The sequence below is a fragment of the Myotis lucifugus genome, unplaced genomic scaffold, assembly GCF_000147115.1.
Source record: "Myotis lucifugus unplaced genomic scaffold, Myoluc2.0 scaffold_351, whole genome shotgun sequence".
Taxonomy (NCBI): Eukaryota; Metazoa; Chordata; class Mammalia; order Chiroptera; family Vespertilionidae; genus Myotis; species Myotis lucifugus.
The window spans coordinates 368,953-395,558 of NW_005871399.1; the positions used below are offsets into that span (position 1 = coordinate 368,953).

A 26,606-nucleotide genomic window follows, 5' to 3' on the forward strand; every position below is an offset into this window, starting at 1 on the left:
CTCTAGCCCTCTCCCTTCCTCTCTGTAAAAAATCAATAAAATATATTTAAAAAAAAAGAATGGGGGTACATTCTGAGAAATGCATTGTTAAACGATTTCATTGTGCAAACAGGCTGTTAAATACCTAGCTTGTAATACAGGCCCAATAAAGTAATCAAAGATGGATGAAACAGTCTGTATGTGCAGCCAGAAAAGTTTTACCTCTTTTGAATCTGAAATTTTCAAACAACTAAGGAAAAAGTACTCTAAGAACTCATATGTGACTCACTAGTATAGTAATTGTAAGGGTTGAAGGGCGTATGATATCTCTTTGAGAAAAGGAACTTTTGGTTAATAATGGAGTTCCTTTGCTTTACCCAAAAATGTAGACTTGGTTGCAGCCATGAAAAATATTATTTGCCAGCTTGTTTGAGATTATATAAGTTCTCTGAAACTAAGCTCATCGAAATTTTCTATAGCATCACTATTAATTACTTTTCCTTGAAAAATACAGTCTAGGAAATGTAAAATGAGAAAAGAGTCACTTCCTTTGCCTCCTTGCTTGGCTGTTGCTACCTGAAAGATATTCTTTACTATTTATTTGTTGTTTTTGGTCAGCATTGAGTTACAGCTGCAGGAACTAGGCCCCGTCATTCGCAGTGGTGTCTACGCCCATCTTGAAGCGTTTGTGCCATGCAATAAAGAAACACTGGTAAAGCGTCTAAAGAAGCTACATCTTAACGTCCAGGTAAGAGGAGAAACAATGATACCTACATTGGGAGGTTTATAACCTGTAAAGAGACTGGTTTCTTTTGGGGGATTTTGCATATTAATTGCTTTATAGTCACGTTGTATGAATATTAATGGCACATTGGATCCCCTGAAAAAAATTACTTTTCAATAATTGATAGGTTTAGGTGAGAAATAATATTTTCTAAGGCATAGATTCTTGGACTAGTAAATTAACCTATTGCACAGCTAACACAACTTTGCCTTCAGCAAATAAACTGACATATTTATAATTCAATTTTCTTACCCCAGAAATGGATCTCTACAGATATTATGCAGACCAATGGAAAGAATCACAGGGTTGCATGTAAAATTAAAAATTATCTAGTCTAATTATCCATATTTTGCTAGATTCTCCTCAACTGCAACCCCACTAAGTGATTGTCGAAGATGAATGCTCTCATGGTCAGAAACTTATTTCATTACTAGAGGCCCGGTGCACGGGATTCGTGCACTGGTGGGGGGCGTGGATGCGGGGATCGGCCGCTGTGGGAGCGGTGCTCATCCCGGTTAGCTGAGCAGCGCTCCCACTGTGGGAGCACACTGACCACCAGTGGGCAGCTCCTACGTTGAGCATCTGCCCCCTGGTGGTCAGTGTGCATCATAGCGACTGGTCGAGCGGTCGTTCTGGTCGTTCTGCCGTTCAGTCACTGGGCTTATACTATCCCAATATATAAAAAGCCAGGGGCTGTCACAACTGAAACAATCAGATGGACTACTGAATAACAGGCTGCGTGGGGTGACAAGGCAGGCAGGGGAGTTAGTGAGGGACGACCAAACAGCTGAACAGCAGGCTGCGTGGGGCGACCAGGCCAGCAGGGGGGACAGTTGGGGGTGACCAGGCCGCCGGGGGGAAGGGGGGTAGTTAGGGGCAACCAGGCCAGTGGGAGGGGCAGTTAGGGGTGACCAGGCTGGCAGGGGGGGCAATTAAGGGCGATCAGGCAGTCAGGCGGATGAGCAGTTAGGAGCCAGGGGTCCCAGATTGTGAGAGGGATGTCAGACTGCAGTTTAGGCCCGATCCCAGGGATCAGTTGGACATCCCCCGAGGGGTCCCAGATTGGAGAGGGTGCAGGCTGGGCTGAGGGGACCCACCCCTCTGTGCACAAATTTTGTGCACCAGGCCTCTAGTCTATAATAATGAAAGAGTAATATGCTAATTAGACCGGATGTCATTCCAGACGTCCTTCCTGACAAAGCCGGGGACACAGGGAAGCCAGTCCAGGTCCCAGGTGCTGGACGGAAGCCGGTGTTAGCAGCTGGGGGAAGGAAGGCCTACTCTTGCACGAATTTTCGTGCTTCGGGCCTCTAGTATAGGATAATATCAGAAAGTTCTTCCATGCTTTGTGCCAAACCCAGGTGCTTTCTAAGCTGTTGGTCCTAATTCTACCTTTGAATTCATCCACAAATCTAATCATTTGTCCACTTCATCGCTTTCATGTTTTTGAAAGCATTTATTATGTCTCCTTCTTCACTTCATATAAAATGGTTTTTCATGCCTTTATTGTCCTGATTACTTTTCACTTAATGATTTTTTGCCTCTATAGTTAAAAAATATTTATAACTTACAAGTAACAGAAAATAACTTGAATGTAGTTTAAGACAAACAAGGACATTTTTTCTATGAATAAAGGTTTTTCATGGAACTAAGGGCAGGAATGCAGCCAGGCCCTAACCGGTTTGGCTCAGTAGATAGAGTGTCGGCCTGCGGACTGAAAGGTCCCAGGTTCGATTCCTGTCAAGGGCATGTACCTTGGTTGCAGGCACATCCCCAGTAGATGTGCAGGAGGCAGCTGATCGATGCTTATCTCTCATCGATGTTTCCAACTCTCTATCCCTCTCCCTTTCTCTCTGTAAAAAAATCAATAAAATATATTTTTTAAAAAAAAGAATGCAGCCAGGAAGAATGGGAACTGATCATTTGGATTAACTCTTTTTCTACCTCTCTCCCCACATCTCATTTTTATCCTGTTAAGTACATCTGCAAATAAGATTACTTGATTCTCAAGGTTTTACATTACACAGAAAAGCCACACACAGAGACTGACTCAGTTCACTCATCCCAATCCAAATTCCTAGGTCAGACAATCTGATGTTAATATTTTGGGTCAACCTAAACTTTTCTGGTTGGGGGTAGGAGTCACACAGCACAATATGGCTATCCAAGGTCTATCATGGTGCTAATGGGAGAATACATATGTCTGGCTCACTGTATTAGGTCTGATCTGACAGACATAGAATTATTTTTTTTTTTTTAGTATATACTTTTATTGATTTTAGAGAGGAAGGGAGAGGTAGAAAGGTAGAAACATCAATGATGAGAGAAAATCATCGATTGGCTGCTTCTTGCACACCCGCCTCTACTGGGATCAAGCCCACAACCCGGGCATATGCCCTGACTGGGAATCGAACCAGTGACCTCTTGGTTCCTGGGTCAATGCTCAACCGCTGAGCCACACCCAGCCAGGCAGACATGGAATTCTTTACTGTAGGTACTTAGCTTCTGTTAATAAAATACTTCTTTGAATTGAGAAACTATAGTTCTTTCTCAATTCAAAGCAGTTAATGAACAAGTGAAATTTATCTAAGGTCTCAGAATTTGTGTCTATGCCTAGCTCCTTATTAATAAAAATAATAATTAGAAGTAGGATGACAATTTTTTGCATATTGTAAAATATTTTGTAAGGGACATTTCAGGTTTGGTATTTGAAGTTATTTAATGCTAGAGGCCCAGTGCACAAAATTCGTGCACAGGGCGGGAGGGTCCCTCAGCCCGCCCTGCATCCTTTCCAATCTGGGATCCCTTTCGCAATCCGGGACAACTGGCTCCTAACCGCTCGCCTGCTTGCCTGCCTGATCGCCCCTAACCACCTCTGCCTGCCAGCCTGATAGCCCCCAACTGCCCTCCCCTGCCGGCCTCACCACCCCCAACTGCTCTCCCCTGCCGTCCTCATCACCCCTAACCAGCTCTGCCTCGGCCCCCACCACTGTGGCTTTGTCCAGAAGGTTGTCTGGAAGATGACCGGTTAGTATAGATTTACTGACTAAGGAAGGAAGGTATTTATCTTACCTTTGCTTTTCTTTATATGATTTTTATCACACATGTTTGTAAACATAAGCATTAAATTGTTTGGTTTTACATGTTTTTGAGCTTCATATAAATTGAGTCATATTGTCTATTTTGTTTTGCAGCTTGCCTTTTTACACTCAACATTATGCAATTCAAATTTATCTGTCTTTACCTGTGATGGAACTCCATACAGTTTTTTTAATTTTATTTTGAGGGTATGTTTATTAAAGTGAAACAAGGAAGGACTTATGATAGAAGAAGCAACAAGAGAGACTCTAGGCGGGGCTGCTCTGGTTCTCTGGAAAGTCAGAGAAAAGGGGCCTTGGAGACAGGTTCAGGGGGTTAGCCCAAGATGAGATGCTGCTGACTATTGCTTCCCTGGTTGCAAGTCTTGTGGGGTCCCATAGAGTTTAGAAGATGAAGGCCTGAGAGGGAAGAAAGGGGAGAGTGTGCCTCCATACAGTTTTACTGCTGTGTGAACACTATCACCCAGGAACCATGTGATACACTGGATGTTCACATTTCAAAAAATGGGATTTTATAGCAGACACTTTGATGTTGCAATAATATTCATTGGCATGCCTGAAAGAGGTAAATGCTTATTAGTAATAATATTTGAGTTTGGTTTTATTAATAAGATAAATGTTTATTGATAAAATAAAATGTTTTAATTTGTAAAATATACCTGCCATAACATGGTAACTGCATTCCTAAAAATCCTCTCCTTACCAGAAATCACATTTTAAAAATAGTTGTGTCAGTGAAGAAAAGCAAAGTTGTATAATATTTCTGCACCTATGACAGTAATAAAAATGTGTTTTAATAATTACATATATTGTTATTTGCAAGATGAAAATAATTTAATTGGTTAATTAAAGCTGGCAGATACAAATTTACTTGCTTTTTGCTCTGAACCCATGTGAATAAGAGTTTTCCAGTTTCCTTTTTCATTTTGGTCTTTACCTTGCATTTTTGCTTGCAACATAAGTCACAATTACTAACAATAAATGAGAGAACAGGATGTCAACCAACATCCTGTTGGTAGTCTTCCACGCTGTATCATGTGTTGCAGTGTTCGGAAGCAGTTTCTCTCCTTGTGGTACTTGTTCCCCATCATAATGAGATTATCCAGTAGTGGTCTGCACAGTGTAGATTTTGTTCTCTATTTGATCATTTGTATTACAGTTAAAGTATTCATGTAATTTGTCAGCCAAACATGAGGCATTTCTAGGAACGTAAAGGAGCATTATTAATAATTATGCTAGGGCAATAGGCAAAAACAGACTCTCCTTGGCTACATGGGAAGTATGGTCATACTAATTTTATATCCAATGTGCATTATGAAAAGTCAGTATTGTAAAACCAATGTCTGTACTTAATTATTTAAACATTTCATATTTATAATTAATGTCTAAAAGAATAAATGTTCATCATTTCAGGACCTGCTTACAAATTAAGTTTTGTAAATATGTTTGAAAAAACTTTATTTTTTTCTTAGGATGATCGTTTAAGAGAACCTCTGCAAAAACTGAAACTGGCTGTTAGCAATGTCATGCCTCAACAGCTATTTAAATACCAGGAGGACTGCCAGGCTCGTAGTCAAGCTAAGTGTGCCAAGTATGTACTTATTCTATTTGAACTGGGTTTTGTTTGATAAATATTTTTAGATGTTAAGGGTTGGTGTTAAGTAGACTTTACCACCAAGTAGACATATACATTTACCTCTAAAATTGTATATGTGGGTTTTTGTACTATATGTGGGTATTATACCAATAGGTGGGTTTTTATCAAAATATTTAAAACTTACCTAATAAATATATTCTAAATGACACTTCACTTCCCACTTAATTGCTTTGATTTCAAAGGTGAAAGGTCTGTTGATTTATTGTATGGGTGTGGTCAAAGCAAGAGTTGACACTACTGGTCAGACATTTCACATGTTGACCAACTTGACTGTCTGAGATTGGACACAAATATATTCTGAACTAAAAAATAAGTATTCATGCCTTTATATTATAGTTTGAAGACCTTATTTACCAAATGACTTTATAACCCCAAATGAAATTCAAAGTATTACGTAGAATGGTAGATTCCCTATTTACCTTGTCTTTTAAATTAACATCCAATGAAGCAATTCAACAAGTTTCTAGGGAGTGTATTATTATATGCAATGTTGAGTTAAAACTCTGCTTTATAAAATGTTTTTTATTTTTAGGTTGCAAACAGATGAAGAACGAGAAAAAAATGGATCCGAGGAAGATGATGATGAGAAACCAGGGAAACGTGTCATAGGACCAAGAAAGAAATTCCACTGGGATGACACCATTAGGTAAGATGTAACCAAAGCCTTCACTTGTAACTAAGTAGATAATGGAGATGTAAGGTTTTCATAAAAAGAATCTACAATAAGTCGGAGACTAGATTGGGAACAACCAAAGATAAGTATATAGAAAAAATTTATTCACGAGAAGGTTGACATGGTCCTATTATTTTTAGAATGCTATAACTTTTATTTTTATATAATGATTTTTTAAAGCTAATTATTCAGTTATCGAGTAAGCCATGTACTGGTTTCAGAAGGTAAAGGACTCAGTATACTTGTGTTGTCAGTCATTTTGCTTATCAGCAGTTTGGTACCCCAAGTAAGGGTTTAGTTGTAGGGACTATCTCTTTCAGTCTTTGGTGCCTAGATTAAAGGTATCAAAGGAAATTGTTTCATGTGGGGATTTGGCTATAGTGCAATGAATAATATATGATAAAAATTATTTATCTTCATGTTATCTGATTTCTTCAGATAATAATTCTTTACTATTGCTGTCAGATTTATGTGCTTTTAAAAAAATCTGTTTCAAGCTTAATTTTCTAAAATTTTTCAGTCAGATTTATATATAAATATATATTTTTAATCTGTTTAGAACTTTGTTATGTAACCTTGTTGAGATCAAATTGGGATGCTATGAGTTAGAGCCAAATAAAAGCCAGTCTGCTGAGGATTATCTTAAATCCTTTATGGAGACAGAGGTGAAACCATTGTGGCCTAAGGGCTGGATGCAGGCAAGGTAAGAAATATGACATCCTAGATCTTATTTATTTACTTTCTTCTTACTGCTGTTATTAAAGATACATATGTACACACACATACATGACATTCATTTTGTTAAGAACCTAATATGTTTAAAATTCTGTATAATCATCTCAAATGATCTATGCTTTGCAAACTTCAAGTACTTAAAAGACTAAAGAATGAGTCACATGGACATAGCGATGTAGAATATACATAAAGGTGATTTTTTTTAACCGACCACTTTTTCTTTTTCATATCTATATTTTGTAGTAGGGAGAAAGATGGCTTTGAACTTTGGAAGGGGAACTTCATATGGGCATTGTGAAGATAAGGGACTGAATGCAAGATCTAGAATAGTATAGAAAAAGAGGCATAGCCATAGGTTCTGTTGAAAGTATTCAATATAGAGTGGTATCTCAAAGCTAATTTAAAGTTTAAAGACTTAAGTATTAGACTTGGCTGTCTCAACCTGTCATCTTAAAGCATTCCATCTTAAATCAACAGAAAACATCTGTTGATCTGTTAATGATTTAAAATAGAGGTAATGTAAAACTCTGTGTAAGATCGGTTTTTGAATTTACTGATAACTTTTACTTGGTAAATAAGCAAATAATAGATTGTTGAAAATCAAATGATTAAAATGATAAAGTGATTATCATATTATTTATCTACTATAAAAAATTAATTGTGTGCTTTAAATTTTTCCAGAATGCTTTTTAAGGAAAGTCGGAGTGTACATAATCATCTTACTTCTGCCCCGTGAGTAAATTCAGACTCTATTTTTATTCAAATCATGTGCTTTAGTAAACGAAAGTATCATTTATTTAATGCTATTTGAAATCTGACTTAAACGTACATTTAGACAATCTCCATGTTACCACTGCCTCTTTTAAAAAGATCATTTTTACTGTTGACTATATAGACCTCGAACACACTTATCTATTAACAGTTCTCAGGGTAGTTTCCAAAAATCTGAATCCATAATGTTACCATTGGCCTGAGATATGGTGGTAAGGAGCCATGTAAACAAGGCTCTGGCGGTTTCCTTTGTTCTTGGGAACCATAACTTACCATAACCTGGGTATGTGCCCTTCAGTTCTTTTGTGCCCTTTTTCTCCCCCTGTTAATGACTATCTACTTAGGTAGCCCAACACCTTGTACTTTCCAAGATAGTTCTGTGTACATACCTACACTTCCTGGCCTTGCAGTGTTTTATTCCAAAAAATTAACTTACTCTTCCTGTCCTTTCTTCTGTTCAAAACCAGGTATTTCCTTAGTGATGTGATTACTAAAGAAAGCTCTCTTATCCTCCTGTAGGCTGTAATAAAAAGGCGTGGTTACATTTTTTAATGAGTACTGGTTAACTCAACAAGAATTTTATTTTTACCTTCAACTTAGGGCTAATTCCCTATAGTCTAAAAGTGTAGTATTAAGGGGTTAATAAAGTATAAAATTTAGCAAGTTACTGAGAATTTACTGAGCATTCTAATTCAGTATTCTGCTAAGAGGTCTTGGTAACATCCTCTGGGTGACATTACAAAATTCCGTCTCTCCTTGTATAAGTTATAATAGATGTAATTGTTTTGCAGCTGGTAGGAAGGACAGTTTCTTAGTACACCATCAGAGATGTATTGAGTTAGTTGTGGTTTTCAATTCTTTTATTATCTATACTAATAAAAGGGTAATATGCTAATTAGACCGGGAGACCTTCCGGACATAGCCATGGTGGCGGGGCCGAGGCAGAGGCGGTTAGGGGCAATCAGGCCAGGATGGGAGGACAGTTGAGGGCGATTAGGCCAGCGGGGGTGGGGAGGCAGTTGGGGGTGAGCAAACCGGCAAGGGGGGGCAGTTGGGGGCGAGAAGGCTGGCAGAGGGGGCAGTTGGGGGCAAGCAGGCTGGCAGGCAGAGTGGTTAGGGGCGATAAGGCAGGCAAGCCGGTGAGCGGTTAGGAGCCAGCGGTCCCGGATTGCGAGAGGGATGTCCGATTGCAGGTTTCAGGCCTAAACCAGCAGTCGGACATCTCCCAAGGGGTCCCAGATTGGAGAGGGTGCAGGACAGGCTGAGGGACACTCCCTTCCCCCCTCCGCCCCCCTGTGCATGAATTTTGTGCACTGGGCCACTAGTTTTATTATAAATGTGGAGTAGCTTGGTTTCATATATTATAGGTGTACTTTGTTGCAAGTGGTTTAGTTATCCTACAGTGGGGAGATATATATATATAACTAATTTTCTGTTTTGTTTTGTACCAGAACGTAGGAATCTATGGGATAGGTGAGCCTGGAAATCTTTTGTTCAAGTGCTCTTTCTTAAAAAAACAAACAAACAAACAAAAAACACTTTGAATATTACTGTTGTCTTAATAAAGTTGTAGATTGGCAGTTTTAATTAAGATATTTGTTAATCTGCCCTAGCTGGTTGGTTTCAGTGGATAGAGCGTCGGCCTGTGGATTGAAAGGTCACAGGTTCGATTCTGGTCAAGGGCACATGCCTGGGTTGTAGGCTCGAACCCCAGTTGGGGGCGTGCAGGAGGCAGCCAATCAATGATTCTCATCATTGATGTTTCTCTCTCTCTCCCTCTCCCTTCCTCTCTGAAATCAATAAAAATGTATTTTTTAAAAAAAGATATTTGTTAATCTAAGTAATGACATTCAATTAAGTGAAATACAAATATTCAAACAATGTGAGGTATTTTAGCTTGTCAACTCTTTAATTATTCAACAAATATTTGAGTATTTTCTCCTACTATGGAACTTATGAGTGTTTTAATCTTCAAACTTTTTCACACTGGCTTCCAAAGTTTCCATGGTATTTTTTCTTGCCTTTTTTTCTGTTGTTTCAACATTTTTATTTGAGTTTTATGTTAAAAATAATTTTTAAAAAACATTTTTTAAAAGGAAAGAAAACCTGTATGTCAACTGTAATTGGGGAAAAAATAGAAAAAAAATTCAGAGACAAATTTTTGCAAAAAATATATACATATATATACATATATATATATACACACACACACATACATACACACACACTAATAAAAAATAAACATGCAAATTAACCATCACTCCATCACTCTGCCACTCCACTACAACCACCAGCCAATCAGAGCGACTATGCAAATTAACCCAGCAAAGATGGCGGTTAATTTGCATGTGCAGGCATGGAGCGAAAACTGAAGATGGCGGCAGCCACGAAGCTGGAGCGAGCAGGAGGCTTGGGTTGGTCCCAGCGACAGAGGAAGCCAAGCTTCCTGCCGGTCCTAGGCTCCGCTCAAGGAGGGGCTGGGGGGCTGGGTCGCCAGCGACCCAGGTTTCCAGCCCCCCCCCCCCCCCCGCCCCCGGGCTCTGCTCAAGGAGCTGGGGGGGAGGAGGGGCTGGGAGCAGCCGCAGCGGAGAAACCAAGCCTCGCTGCTGCGGCTGGACCAAAGGCCTGGGTCCCGGGTGCCGGAGGAAAACCGGTGCCGGCAGCCAGGGAAAGGAAGGCCTATTGCGTGAATCTTGGTACAACAGGCCACTAGTGTATATATATATACATATACATATATATATACATATACATATACATATACATATACACACACACACACACACACACACACACACACACATATATATATATCAGAGAGAAAGGGAGAGAGAGATAGAAACATTAATGATAAGAGAGAATCATCCATCAGTTGCCCCCTGCATGCTCCATACTGGGGGATTGAGTCTGCAACCCAGGCATGTGCCCTGGCTGTGAATCAAAAGTTGACCTTCTGGTTCATAGGTAGACATGCAGCCACTGAGCAACACCAGCCGGGCAAAACTTTTTTCCTTTTAGAGAGATAGAGAATAAGGGGGTATGGAGACAGAGAGAGACATTGATTTGTTGTCCCACATATTCATGCGTTTATTGGTTGACTTTTGAATGTGCCCTGATCAGGGATTGAACCAGAAACCTTGGCATATTGGGTTAACATTCTAACCAACTGAGCTATTCAGCAAGGGCTTTGTTTTGTTTTTCAAATATCTCATTTACAATTTCTTAGCATGATTTAATTTGAGCTGGAAGTTTTTCAAAGCTGTTTTCCTAAAAATAATTTAAATTTTTACCAGTTCTTTGAAGTGAGAAGCCTTAGGCAACTTTGTTAGCCTATTTTGAGTTATTTTTATTTTATTGTGAATATTCACATTTAATTTTTTAAAAAACTTTATCTACATTTCATATTTTGGTTTTTCATCAAAATTGGGGGAAATGTTGCTGCCTATTCACATATGAATTGAGCGCTTACATATAGTTCCTTCCTTCAAAGAGTTTTCCAAATAGCAGAAGAAATTATTTACCCATGTAATTACAAGATTATGTTATACTTTCCTAATGAGTGACTTAACTGCTACTGAAATGCTCTCCTTTTTAATTTTTTGTGTTAGGGCAAAGAAAAAGGTGATTCCTGCACCTAAACCCAAAGTAAAGGTAAGTTCTGAATTAAGTCTTATAGTAGTCATAATGATGACTGTTGAAATGCATTATTTTTAATTTAATTAATTTATTGATTGGTTTATTTTTTAGATAGGTTTTTATTTATTTTAGAGCGGGGAGAGACAGAAACATTGATGTGAGAGAGAAACATTGATCGACTGCTTCCAGCACGCACCCTGACTAGGGATTTATCCCATAACCTGGGTATGTCCCCTGACCAGGAATTAAACCAGTGAACTTTTGGTGCACGGGACAATGCTCAACCAACTGAGCCACACTAGCCAGGGCTTTTTTTTGTTGTAAAGGTGGGGCAGAGCCACTCTGGACAAATTTGGCCTTCCCACAGCTATATGTAGAAAGGTTTTTTTTTGTTCGTTTTTATTGATTTTAGAAAAGGAGGAAGGGAGAGAGAAAGAAACATCGATGTAAGAGAGCTACACCAGCTGTGTGCCTTCTTTAATTTTAGAGGCTCTTTGAATACAGAGCAACACTCCTTTTTTTTAGTAACCTACTTTGTCTTCTAAATAATATTGAGACAATATTTTATTAAATCTGTTGAGTTCGTGCTTTATTTTCACACCTTATTTTTAAACAACTAATACCCTTCATTGAGAGTTTTTTAAATTTTTTTTTTAATATATTTTATTGATTTTTTACAGAGAGGAAGGGAGAGAGATAGAGAGTTAGAAACATCGATGAGAGAGAAACATCGATCAGCTGCCTCCTGCACATCTCCCACTGGGGATGTGCCCGCAACCCAGGTACATGCCCTTGACCGGAATCGAACCTGGGACCTTTCAGTCCGCAGGCTGACGCTCTATCCACCGAGCCAAACCGGTTTCGGCGAGTTTTTTAAATTTTGATGCATCTGTTTAGATAATGATTAATTTATCAGAACTCTAATAATGGAAGTGTTAGGATACTATAGGGAAGTTACCTGTTTTGTTTGTTTATGATTAAATTACTTTTTCCTTTCCCCAAAATGGAAAAACTGTATTGCTGACTTTTTTTCCCATCCTTCCATCCCTCAGATACTTATTTTAGTTAGAGAGTTAATATAAAGAAATGCTTACAGTAGAACATGCAAACAATAGGGAAAAGTAAGAAGGAGAAAAGTAGAAATTTCTGCTCACTCAGAGAAAAACTTTTAACTTTCTGGTTCATAGCTGCCCTCCCTTTTTCTGGATCTTTGCCCCTACCTCACCTCCTTCCATCTATCTGTCCAACCATTCATTTATCCAGCTTGAATTAACATTTTGTGTCAGTGGGATAACCTGCTGTTTTTACTCAAATATACGTCCTGAACAATTTTTCTGCCGATATAAATCTCCACAGTACAGTGGATTTGTTACTGTTTTTTAACTTTTTATTGATTGGTTATAGAGAGAGAGAATGGAGAAAAACATTGATTTATCATTCCAGGTATGAATTCATTGATTGCTTCTTGTATGTGCCCTGATTGGGGATTGAACCGAAAACCTCGGCATATCAGGGTGGCGATCTACCCAACTGAGCTACCCGTCCAGGGCCTGATTTGTTTTTATTGTTTTTGTTTTTAAATCTTCACCCAAGGATATATTTACCAATCTGAGAGAGACAGAGAGAGAGAAACAGAAACAGTGATTGGTTCCCTCTTGTATGCGCCCCAACCTTAACCAAACTGGCAACCTAGGTACATACCCTGACTGGGATCAAACCTGGGACCTTTCAGTATATGGGATGAAGCTCCAACCAACTGAGCCACACTCACCAGGACATGATTTGTTAATTTTATAAAGAAAAATATTAATAAAAAGGTTACTTAAAACAGCAATTTTAGCCCTAACCGGTTTGGCTCAGTGGCTAGAGCATCGACCTGCGGACTGAAGGATCCTGGGTTCAATTCTGGTCAAGGGCCCATGCCCAGGTTTCGGGCTCCATCCCCAGTGGCGGGGAGGTGCAAGAGGCAGCCAGTCAGTGATTCTCTCTCATCATTGATGTTTCTATCTCTCTCTTCTTCTCCCTTCCTCTCTGAAATCAATACAAATAAATTAAAAAAAAATAAAACCAGCAGTTTTATACTGGTAACACTGCCAATATTATTCTGATATACTCCCCAACCCACAGTTTTTGTACTTTTTATTATAATGGGATTTTTACTAATCATGTAATTACATGGCATGCCAAAGTGAACATGTCACATCTGCATTAGCCATTCATGCTAGCAGACAATTTTGATCTTAATGCAGTTACCATGCAGACTTCTGAGAGGCAGTGAGGTTTTCAGTCAGGACTTTTAGAACAGAAACTTAGAAAAACTGCTCAGGGACTTAAAGTATAACAGCATTCTTAACAGCTTTTTTACTGTAGTACCTTAGAAGGTGATGGTAAAGACCCTTCCTCTCCATTCTTTCCCACTATGGTTAAGGTAAGTGCTGTGGTCCTATAAATCAATATATAATGTAAGACCTTGGGCTTGGGTTTGTTTTTGGTTTTTTTAAATCATCACCCAAGGAGAGAGGATATTTTCCCCTTGATTTTAGAAAGAGTGGAGGGGAGAGAGAGAGAAAGAGACATTGATGTGACAGAGATGCATCGGTTGGCTGCCTCCCACACCCGCTCTTATGCTTTAAAAAAAAATTGGTGTTTACAGTCTCTAAAGAAGAGTTCCAGTAGAATTTTAGTAATCATGAGAACTTCTTAGTCTTTTAAAAACCAATACTTGTAATTTTTTATTAATCATTGCATTTTTTTCTAATACAATGCTGTTTATACTAGGAGTGTAGTCCAAAAAAGGACCAGAAAACTCCTGCATCCTTGGTGGCTTCAATTGGTGGTCCTTCAAGTTCTGTCACATCTGCCATGGCCTCCACCAGCTCTAGCTCTACTCCAGCCCAGGAGACGATCTGCCTTGATGACTCACTAGATGAAGACCTTTCTTTCCACCCACCTGCACTGGATCTTGTTTCTGAAGCTTTAGCTGTTATCAACAATGGGAACAAGTGCCCTCCAGCTGGCTCAAGGATAAGCATGCCAACTGCAAAACCTCGTCCAGGACTGAGAGAAGAAAAATTAGCAAGTATAATGAGTAAGCTGCCACTGGCTACTCCCAAAAAACTAGATTCTGCTCAGACTGCACATTCATCTAGTCTTATTGCTGGTCACACCGGGCCAGTACCAAAGAAACCCCAGGATTTAGCTCATACTGGCATCTCTTCAGGCCTTATTGCTGGTTCTTCAATTCAGAACCCTAAAGTTTCCTTAGAACCTTTGCCAGCCAGGCTACTTCAACAAGGACTACAGAGGTCAAGCCAGATTCATGCTTCTTCCTCTTCACAGACCCATGTCTCCTCTTCCTCCCAAGCCCAAGTTGCTGCCTCCTCTCACGCTCTGGGAACATCAGAGGCCCAAGATGCTTCTTCGTTAACACAAGTAACAAAGGTGCACCAGCATTCAGCTGTCCAACAAAATTATGTGTCTCCACTGCAAGCAACCATTAGTAAATCACAGAGCAACCCAGTGGTGAAATTAAGTAATAGTCCCCAGCTTTCCTGTTCATCCCCACTTGTTAAGACTTCAGATAAGTCACTTATGTACCGCCTCCCCTTACCTACTCCCTCACCTGGAAATGGTTCTCAAGGGTCCCACTCCCTGGTTTCTAGGACTGTACCTAGCACCACTACCTCCAGTAACTACTTAGCTAAGGCTATGGTGTCACAAATCTCCACGCAGGGTTTCAAATCTCCCTTCTCAATGGCTGCATCCCCAAAACTTGCCGCATCTCCGAAACCTGCCACATCCCCTAAACCTTTGCCCTCACCTAAGCCTTCTGCCTCACCCAAGCCCTCTCTGTCAGCTAAGCCTTCAGTATCAACTAAACTTATTTCTAAATCCAACCCAACTCCCAAGCCTACTGTATCCTCAAGTTCTTCCAGTCCAAGTGCACTAGTAGCCCAGAGTAGCCACTCCAGCAGTAACAACCCAGTCCATAAACAACCCAGTGGAATAAATATCAGCAGACAGTCTCCCACCTTGAATTTATTGCCCTCTAATCGCACTTCAGGCCTTCCGTCTACAAAAAATCTTCAGGCCTCATCAAAGCTACCAAACTCATCATCCACTGGAACTGTTGGGAAGAATAGCTTGAGTGGAATTGCAGTGAATGCACCTGCCAGCAGAGGTAGCAACCTTAACTCAAGCGGAGCTAATAGGACTAGTCTATCTGGGGGAACAGGAGGTGGAACACAGGGTGCTACTAAACCGTTGTCTACTCCACATAGACCATCCTCTGCCTCAGGGTCTTCAGTGGTAACAGCCAGTGTGCAGGTATGTATGTTATATACATTCATGGGGTAAAATGTATTAGTGTATAACCTTTCCTTATTATAATATATAGGTTGTTTGTAATAGCCAAATAGCCAATAGTTTATTGCCAAGGAATGTTCCTAATGTTGACATAACAGTGATGGGGATACTTGGGAGTGAGATTTTTGTTGGAATGTGGATTTATTTATTTTTCATTCAAGTAATACATGCTCACTTTCAAAAATGTCGAAAGACATCACTAAAATGCGTATTTAAAACTATCTTATTAAAGTCCAGAACAAAGTAGTAACTTAGGTATTTAACATACCTTCACTTGTCTCCTCTATTCTCCACTATAGTCCCCTTTCTCCTGCCAACTTTTTTATTTAATCAAATTTATACATGCATGTTATTTTTTCCTTTAACCTGTCTTTTTGAATAAAATTTTTATTTTGCAATTATTCATTTATAATTCTCTGTCAAATTAGTATCAGTAATCCTTTTTATAGCACAGCTTCCCCATTTGTGAGATTTTAAATTTATCTCTCAGATAATAGGCGTTCCTCACTCAAGGAATGTTTTCAAAAAGGCTAAAATTAAAATGAAAACTATTTTACCTTAGCTCTTACATATATGGTCATTTCTGTGCTATCACAGTTGAATAGTTACAGATTTCTTGGGTCACTAATTGTCTCACTTCAAATTTTGTAAATACTGTTCCACTGACCCTTTGTATTTAGGATTATAGAGGAGTCTAAGGTTCTCTTATCAGTAATGTGTTTTCTCTGCCTAAATGCTAGTAAGATTTTCTCTTTTTTGTTGCAATTTCAAACCTGGCTTTTTTTTTTTTTCAGCTCAAAAATATTTCATTTGATTACATGTGATAATTATTTCTGACCCATTTGGCCTAGAATTTTTGAGAACTCTTTATTACTCATGTATTTCATTTCTCTGCCTTCCATATCATCTTCTCTGTTATTATTTCCATCTATCTCCCACTTTGTATTCTGAGACTTTCACATTACTGACTTAGTTTCTTTAATATATCGCCCCCTCCCCCCACCGAAAAGAAATACATGCTCACTGTAGGCAAATTCAAAAAAGAAAATAAAAATCATCCATTATTCCATCACTGTGTATATTTTCCTGGTACTTTTTTGGACTTTTTTAAGAAAGTGCGTTTTACATAATATTCTGTTTCATAATAAGCTTTTTAAAAATTTAACATTTTATGATGTGTTCTTAGGTTCTTAAATATTCTTTGAAAACATGACTTTTATTGATTTATGGAATTCTGTTCTCTAACAAAATGCTCTAACTTTATACTGCGTCCTGGTTATGTGGAATACGAACATTTAATGAAAGAATTTTCCCCTTGGTGTTCATAGCGGTTCTCTGCTATTCAGTACAAGCTAAGCATTGGTATTCAGTGTACACTTAAAACCAAAATCATCACTCTGCCATTACTGTAGTCTTAGAAATGAATTGATTCCAAAATTCTAATATAGAACAAAATTCAGTTAACTGATACTTTATTAATTAGAATCTAGGATTTATTGATATTGTATCTATGTAATTTTACTTTTAATCAGAAATATGAAAGTAACACTAAAAACAAACTGATTAGGGATTCTAAGTTATAACTTAAATCTGCAAGTTAGTCCACATTCCTGTTTGTATTACCTTTATTAAAATGTTGACGTTTTCAAATCTTTAATTTGATCAAAGGAATATTTGAGAGGATTATCATAGAAATGGCAGTTCCCTACCCCATATCCTCCTGCTTACTACTTTTAACTCTCTTAGCTTTTTCTCTGGGATTTTAAATAAGAATGAATGGAAGACTCTTAATTTATTTTTTTAGTATTGTTTTTGACTTCTCATTATGATAATGAGGCTCTTAGCTCCCTTATATTTTTTCCATTCTCCTGAAAGAGTAAAATGACAACTTTTGGTAAAATCCGTGACTATGTAAAATATTGTCTCTGTTGAACTAAATATCGCACACAATGGTTTCATTTGCTTTCTTATTATGATATTTTGGGTTTTTCCTTGGAGCTAAAAAAATTTTTTTCACTTGTTTTGTTTTCTCTGAATTTAACATTAAATCTTTATCCTTTGTCATCTCCAGAATCTAGCAGTTTTATTTTTTTTCCAGAAATCCTTCTTGTAATCAATCATTTATGCTAAAGAACACAGATACTTGGTATACAGTTATTTATCAGTTAGTTTCTCACCATGAACCTACATGACAAAATTTGTGTTTCTAAAATGTACTCCCTCCTGGTTTTCTTCCTCTCCGAAATGACTTTATGATTTGGAACCCTTAGTGTTCCTGCCTTCATATCTGATCCTTTTTGTTCACTTCTTATTGGTTTTACTGAAGAAAAGGTCAATAATTGAGTAAGGTTGTTTCTAACTTTTGGTTTCCTAAGGGTTTTTTTTTGGTGTTTTGTTGTTGTTTTTTTAATATAGCATCTCACTGAAATCTTATCAGCTATCTGTGGCCTCTAGATCCTGTCTCTCAAGTCCTCCAACACTAAAAACAGATTTCCTATCTGTGCCTGCAAAGTATTTAACTCCTGTCTGAAATACATCATCAGCTGTCTACTCATTTGCAGAGTGAAAGTGACAGGTCTTGAGTTTAACAGATTATTACCTCTACCTGCTTTTTATTGAATAATTTTCTACTCAACGTGTTCCTCTTCTTTCTTACCCTTCAACTTATTGATTTTCTCTGAATCCTGTCTTTGCCACTTGAGAATTCTGAAAATAATTGCTTTATTAAGCAAATGCTTACTAAGTGTTTAATATGTGCCAGGCACTGTTCTAGGTGCTGGGGAAATAGGGTGAACATTCATATTCAAACCCCCTCCTCTTTATGGAGCATATATTTTAGGTAGGAAAATAAACAAAACACAAATTTTAAAAATATATAAAGTGTTATGAAAAAATAAAATGGGATAATATGATAAAGTATGATTATTGCTAACATAGATAAAGGAGTTGGGGAAGGCCTCTTTGAGGGGGCAGCATTTAAGTGGAGAATTGAATGAGCAGGATTCAGCCTTTGGAAATAAGAGGGAACAAACAGTCCAGGCAAAGTGGGTGGTGTGAAGAGAGGAAAGAACAGGCCTGTAGACCTGTAGAAGACGTGTGGACCTGCATGGCAAGACTAGGAAGAGATGGGTAGGTGATGAGGTTGGAATTCAACAGTACCATGTGATGAAGGACCTTGTGGGCCATGATAAAGACTTTGGAATTTATTCTGTGTGCAGTGGGAAGCTATTGGAGGGTCTTTTACAGGGAGGGCAGTGGTATGGTTTGACTAATATTTCTAAAGATCACTCTGGATGTTGTAGGGAATGAGGGGGGTGGATGCACTTAACCAAAATATAAAACGTGATTTAAAAAAAAAAAGTAATGCTAACCATGGGAAGAGAGAGCAAGGATTCTCTTCATATTTTCCCCTGGGAATGAAATGTGGAGATCATAGAAAGTATTTTTGATTATGGGGCATTATCCTGAGCTGTTTGCCTACTTCAGGTTGACAACTTCTCCTGTATGCTTCTGAATGATACCACTGGTGGGATGCTCCGCTTTGAAAGGTCTCCATGTTTAGGAGAGAGAAATTTATACCCATGTAACATAGATAATCTGATATTTCATTCTAGTTTTAAAAACAAAATTAGATACAGAAATGCTGACCATACAAAAATGTTAGGCACTTATGGCATGACACCATTTTTTATTGCTAATACTCAATTATTTAATTTTGGAAGTTGCCTTAATTTACATTTTCCATCTGTGTTTATTGGGGTTTTTTGTTTATTTGTTTTTTGAGAGAGAGAGATATGGATAGGTTGCCTTGAGTACACCCCCCAATCCAGGTATGTGCCCTGACCAGAAATCAGGTGTGTGGGATGACGGTCTAAGCCAGTGGTTCTCAACCTTCTGGCCCTTTAAATACAATTCCTCATGTTGTGACCCAACCATAAAATTATTTTCATTGTTACTTCATAACTGTATTGTTGCTACTGTTATGACTCGTAATGTAAATATCTGATATGTAGGATGGTCTTAGGCGACCCCTGTGAAAGGGTCGACCGCCAAAGAGGTCGCGACCCACAGGTTGAGAACCGCTGCTCTAAGCAATTGAGCCACACTGGACAGGGCATTTTCCTTAGATTTTAATGCTTCAATTAGCCTCCTCCAGAAAAAGTTTTCTTTATTAGCTGTTTCTCACTAGGGGGCTCTGTTTATGGTGTACTGCCTTGAAGTATGTGCCTCATGTTATTCTGAGATTACAATAGAATTACGACTAAAAAGAAGAAAGAACTCTTGTTAATTCTCAAATTGATACAGGATCCTTTCTATCTAAATTGCTTCACTTATTATTTTTAACTTAGTAATTCTTTCCTTAATGTGCCCATTTTGTCTATCACGATTGGCACAATAGAGAAGAAGACTGGAAAATAAGAAAGATAGTTAATGCCAAGCAGAAAGTGATAAAGACTTATACGTAAGTGTTGGAGGAAGTTGTGGGAAAAAAGAAAGAATGTGTATGTTGCCCACGAGCTCACCTTGTCCTTTACTTTTTAATGCCAGAAAACTAAGGTGTCAAACCTAAGTGGCAGGTAAGAACCAGACTACTGATGATAGCAGTTAACATAGCAGGTGATGATGAGTTTAGTTGTGGACATGCCAAGTAGGTGAGTGTTAGATATCCAAGTTAGATTCTTCATTGAACTTCTAGATATACAGGATTGAAATTGAGATGAGAGGTCAGGAGTGTGAATATCAATTTGAGAGGTTAAAATTAAAGGAGATAATGAGAGGGAAGGCTATTGGAGAGAGAGTGGAAAAAACAGAATGGGAAGCTTCTTGAGGTTGTTCTGCAATTCATGTGCAGCAGTAGCATGGACCACTAAGTATATACTAGTACTATGTAATGTGGCATAGATGTATGGGAAGATCACCTATATTTTCTCATATATTAACTAAGCAAAATGATTCAGCTTTTATTAATGAATAATGTTTACTGGTTGAATAATAAACACATAAAATCAGCCTGACAGTGGCTAACATGTAAAATATTTAGGGAAATTTAGAATTAGTAAAATAAGGCTACAAAAGAAAACTTAACAGTTGCAGAAACTATAATAGATAATATCTAATACTGAGAAAAGCTTATAATCTTTGTTGATAAATTCACATAGAAAAGAAATGTCAAAATGGGAAAAAATTACTTAATTGCTGTATAGAAAATTGTTCAAAGAATTAAATTAGCTTAATGAAGTATATTTAAGTAATTTCTCAATGAAAGTTCAATGTTAGCATATTTTTCATTTAAATGTTTTTATTCATAAACAGCATTAAAACACAGGTAGGGCCCCGGCTGGTGTTGCTCAGTGGTTGAATGTCAACCTATGAACCAGGAGATCACGGTTCAGTTCCCAGTCAGGGCACATTCCCCGGTTGCAGGCTTGATCTCCAATAGGGGGCGTGGAGGAGGCAGCCAATCAATGATTTTCTCTCATCATTGATGTTTCTATCTCTCCCTCTCCCTTCCTTTCTGAAATCAATAAAAATATATTAAAAGAACAAACAAACAGGGGAGTGTCAAAACACCCTCTAATTTGCCTTTACCTTAGGGAGTCTAAGTTCAGACAAGTAGTAGAGATGGAAACCAACTTACAGGGGTTAAGGAGAGACTAGATAATGTGGAAAGTAGAGGCTGTCATTCACTAAGTTTGAGGATAAAAGGAATACAAATAAGTCAAGTGGTTTCCAAAGTTGAGGAAGAGCCAGGAATAAGTGGTTGTAAAAAGAGATGAGTCCTGGCCGGTTTGGCTCAGTGGATGGAGCGTCGGCCTTTGGACTGAAGGGTCCCTGGTTCGATTCCAGTCAAGGGCACGTACCTCAGTTGCGGGCTCAATCCCCAGTAGGGGCTGTGCAGGAGGCAACTGATTGATGATGTTCCTCTCTCATTAATGTTTCTATCTCTCTGTCCCTCTCCCTTCTTCCTCCTCTCTAAAAATCAATAAAAAGATATTTTTTAAAAAAGATAAGATTGGGGGGATAAGGACACATTTTTATTATCTTAATCAATAAAGGGGGGAAAAAGAATTCTCTGTATATGAGTAGGCAGAGGAAACATGGAAAAAGTGCGAATACTAGATTATTTGTACCAGGAAGTTCTACATTGATGGGATTCATGGCATAGGCCAGTTCATAGGTCATAGCTTTTGGAGAAGAGGCAGGTGAGTCTGATGAGGAAGAACATCCCAGGTGGCCTCATTTCTGTAAGGTGTTAGGATGAAAGTAAAGGACACAGAGTTAGGGGCTCTGAGAGAGTAATAATAATCTGTAGCAGCAACTGCAGAGACTGTGCCAGGAAACAGTATAGACAAATAGCAAAGGGACTGAGCATGTTCAGAGACCACAATGAAATTGGTTCAGATCTAGGGGAATCTAAGGTTAGAAGTGAATGGAGCCCTAACTGGTTTGGCTCAGTGGATAGGGCATCAGCCTGCGGACTGAAAGGTCCCAGGTTCGATTCTGGTCGGGGGCATGTACCTTGGTTTCGGGCACATCCCCAGCAGGAGGCAGCTGATCGATGTTTCTCTCTCATCGATGTTTCTAACACTATCCCTCTCCCTTCCTCTCTATAAAAAAATCAATAAAATATATTTTTTTAAAAAAAGAAGTGAATTGCCCTAACTGATTTGGCTCAATGGATAGAGCATCGGCCTGCGGACTGCAGGGTCCCAGGTTCGATTCCAGTCAAGGGCATGATAGATGTTTCTCTCTCATCGATGTTTCTAACTCTCTATCCCTCTTCCTTCCTCTCTGTAAAAAATCAATAAAAGATACTTTCTTTAAAAAAATTTTAAAAAGTGAATGGATTGAGAGGGTGAATGGGTGTTAATATAGGCAATAAAATAAGTTAAGGAAGAGTCTAAACGTGATGAAGAGCTGAGTATAGAATTATTAAGTAGCACTTTGAATTATATTGTTCAACTTCGTCTTCATTTCTATATCAAGGTTTCTGTTAGAGCAAATATAAAACATAGTCTTGTGCCCATGAAGATATTAAATAAATCAATTCAGGTTAAAGATTTGATTTCTTATGTATTTTGACCCCTGGTTTCTGCAGTCCACAGCAGGAGCATCATTATTGGCTAATGCCTCACCTCTGACTCTCATGACATCACCTTTGTCTGTAACAAATCAAAATGTGACTCCTTTTGGGATGCTGGGTGGCCTTGTTCCAGTGACCATGCCCTTCCAGTTTCCCTTGGAGCTACTTGGCTTTGGAACGGACACAGCTGGAGTGACAACCACCTCGGGATCTACCTCAGCAGCTCTCCACCATAGCTTAACTCAGAGTAAGTGGGGCCTTTGTTTACTTGGCTACCTAGTTTGACAGAACAGGAAACAAAATTATACTCATTATACCAGTTGGACTTGTATAGATTATAGAATTTTTAAAAAAAGAGATGCAATGTATTTTATCTATGTATAATCAAATTACTGGACTCTAAGATTTTATTTATAATTTTTAAATGAACCACTATACCACATTTCTAAAAAAAAATTATAATAAGAGGAAGTCAGATTTGCTGAGTGTTTGCATTCACAGGTACATTTATGTATGTAAATTTTTTAACATGTATATACTCAAAGAAGGCCTTCGAAGTCAGGGCTGTGCTTGCATTAGATAAATTAAACTATTTTCATTTTTGCTCTCAGAGGGCTCAACCAGATTTAAGAAGATCACTGACAAGTCTGTTTTCCTCTCAGATTTACTAAAGGGTTTACAGCCAGGAGCTCAGCATGCAGCAACACTTTCCCACTCACCTCTGCCTACACATTTACAGCAAACATTTAATGGTAAGAAAGCCACCTCTTTCTTCATCTCTTTGTTGTTTATATAGCTATATAGATTGGACTGAACATTTTTTTCTGAAAACGTGAATGAAATGACAAAGGTTGAAAAAAACAGACTTTCATGTGACTGAATTCTCATTAGCAACAAACTCCTTTTAAGAGAAAGGAAATAAGTAAAATGAAATCTCTTGTTACATGTGAAGAGAGTGGTTTTGAAAGTGTTATATAGAAGTGATGACAAAGAAGAGGGTTCATAAGGCAATGTACAAAAGTCATATCCAGTAATTGTAATAGTTTATACTCATGGGAAGTTTACCAAGTGCCAGATAATCTTGTGACCACTTACTATATTAGCTAACTTAATCTTTACAACAAGCCTGTGAATGAGATAACAATCTCCATTTTATAGACCAGGCAACTGAATCAGAGATAAGCAGCTTTCCCAAGATGATACACTAAGGTGTTCGATCTGAGATACAGATCCAGGAAGTCTGACTCCACAGACAGCTCTTAACCATTAAACTTTGCAGTCCTTAAATTAATATCATCTAAACTCTATACATTATATCCTTGCAGCATAGCTGTATCTTTCTGAAATTAGGTAGTAGATACTGGACATACACATCAGCCTCCAGCAGTTGACCTCAGTAGACTGCTGATAGTATTCAGAAGGCCATTTTGAGGATCTTTTGAGCAGAAATAATTGCTCATCTGCCCTCTTAACTTTGAAGTTGACTGGGGCTTCACTATTCTTTTTGGCCACTGCATTTCATATTATCTTTGAACAAGTTTACAGTTGGTCAACAAGTAGAATGAAAGCTATGTAGCAATCTCAAAGCAGCAAGTTGTAATGAATCCTGTAACAGACCTTACATGGTAAGAATGAATATAAAATCACTGTTGTGCAAATGGGGGACACAAAATAGACACAGATTCAGCATTCCTAATCTTCCTGAACTAGGTTTTACTGCTTAAGGAAAATTGCCCTGTGACTAAAGCAGTTGCTGGTATAATGACTTCAGTTTAGAGCTGTTTTTTCATGGACGGACTGGTATGGACTTGTAAGGAATGAGACAAACAGGAACCTCATGGTTCAACAGGACCCCAGTAATCCAGCTTTTATATGAATTTTCTTGTTGTCTGAGCAGCACCACTCTTCCAGAGGGAGAAAGGAAAGTTTACAATTTTTTTTATTTTAAAGACGTTTAAAAGTATAAGACACCGAATTTGAGAATTAGGCTTTGATTTTTTAATCCCAAGACTGCCACTCAGAGCAAGTTTCTTAACTCGTTTGACCGTCACTTTCTCTTGCTTGTAAACGGGGGACAAGAAGATGTTTTTAATAGGCTTCTTATGAGAATTTAGTGAAAATAATTTAAGGCTTCTAGCATAGTGCCTTATACATAGTAAGAGTTCACTTTATTAATGTCAATTCTCTTACTTTATCTAAAGACAGAGATCAGTAAACTTTTTTCTCTAAAGGCCCAAATAGTAAATATTTAGGCTTTGCAGGCCATTTAGTCTCTATCACAACTACTCAACTCTGTAGTGTAGTGAAAATAGCCATAGAGAATATCTAATATGAGTATGGCTGAGTTCCAATACAACTTTTTATTTATAAAAAGAGGTGTAAAAAAACAAACAAATAAAAAAGAGGTGGTGGCCAGATTTGGCCCTTGGGGAAGGTCTTGCTTTAAAGACTCTCAGAGTCCATTTAATATGAGCATTTTATTTTGCTAATTAACTAAAGCTTCTTTGAGCAAAATTCCACCTTGCCATTTTATAAATTTAATTATGCCTAAAGTTAAATAATTTTTCTCTACAAATGCAAGTATGTAATATCTCATTATCAATGAAAAAGCCAGTTCCTTAGATGTTGTCGTCAAACTTATTTTACTAGTATTCTGTTTATACAGCTTTTGAAATAATCATCATATTTTGTTGATACATCTTTTCTTTAGTAGAGGAATTTTTTCGGTTTGTGTTTTACCAGAGTAATTTAGATATCACATGAGTGGACCTAGCAATATGACTTTGTGCTCTCCTCCAGCCTTAAGTTTATTATTGTAGTACAATATTTTGTTCTTTTCACCTGTGTAGTATTTCTACCATGCCTCCCTGTCTTTTTCTGTTAATCCTGTTGGGTAGGGGTGGGAGGTGTCTTATTCCTTGTTAAGGCAATGACCCAGGGGTCCTCAAACTTTTTAAACAGGGGGCCAGTTCACTGTCCCTCAGACAGTTGGAGGGCCGGACTATAGTTTAAAAAAAAACTATGAACAAATTCCTATGCACACTGCACATATCTTATTTTGAAGTAAAAAAACAAAACGGGAACAAATACAATATTTGTATTTGCATGTGGCCCGCAGGCCGTAGTTTGAGGACCCCTGCAATGACCTGTTAGAGACTCCCTCTATATTTTTTTGGCTTTCAAAGTCACTGGGTCCAACTCTTACCCAGTTTAAGTAGAGAAAACAACATTTTTCTAGTAAAAGTTAAATAGTCACACGTAGAACTGGAAACCCTTATTCCTAGTAGCAGACTTTCCTGTCAGTTAAATTTTCATAGGTTAGGGCCAAAAAAAGGCTCAGCTGGATTTTTCACTACCAATGTGGCCCATCATTTACATAAATAATTGTGAATTATCAAATGCTATGTCATGGCAAGAAATTTAACTTTACTTGCAAAAGAATGAAATTGACCTTGTCTTCTAAATGAATCTATGTGGTATGTCCCTTGAAGGTGGGGATTATGTTTTTATGATCCTTTATAATCCTCACAGCATTTAGCATATTGTCTGTGAGGTAGATATCTATCTATATATATAAAAAGCCAGTGACCGGAACAACTGGTCACTATGACACCCACTGCGGCCAGCCAAACTCCCTCGGCCCCTCCCCCTAGTTGGCCCTGCCCCTGATCACACCCCCTACCTCAATAGGGGGCAGGGCTGGCCAGCCAACCTTCCTGCAGCCCCTCCCCCCAGCGGCCCACCCTCCCCCCCCATGGGACCTCAATTGGGATTAGGGTTGGGAACCCTCCCTCCCGATAGCCCTGCTCCAATTGCCCCCCCTC

General features: G+C 38.4%; 1 protein-coding gene across 1 annotated transcript in view; it reads left to right on the forward strand.

Moving 5' to 3' along the window:
- Window positions 1-26,606, forward strand: part of UBN2 (ubinuclein 2) — a 77,093-nt gene that overhangs the window by 48,602 nt on the left and 1,885 nt on the right. Inside the window, exons 9-18 of the mRNA XM_023764817.1 lie at window positions 598-727; window positions 5,334-5,452; window positions 6,051-6,164; window positions 6,751-6,894; window positions 7,608-7,658; window positions 11,306-11,348; window positions 13,690-13,761; window positions 14,112-15,659; window positions 22,798-23,029; window positions 23,445-23,534. Coding sequence (XP_023620585.1) covers window positions 598-727; window positions 5,334-5,452; window positions 6,051-6,164; window positions 6,751-6,894; window positions 7,608-7,658; window positions 11,306-11,348; window positions 13,690-13,761; window positions 14,112-15,659; window positions 22,798-23,029; window positions 23,445-23,534 — 2,543 coding nt within the window. The remainder of the gene's footprint in view (window positions 1-597; window positions 728-5,333; window positions 5,453-6,050; window positions 6,165-6,750; window positions 6,895-7,607; window positions 7,659-11,305; window positions 11,349-13,689; window positions 13,762-14,111; window positions 15,660-22,797; window positions 23,030-23,444; window positions 23,535-26,606) is intronic.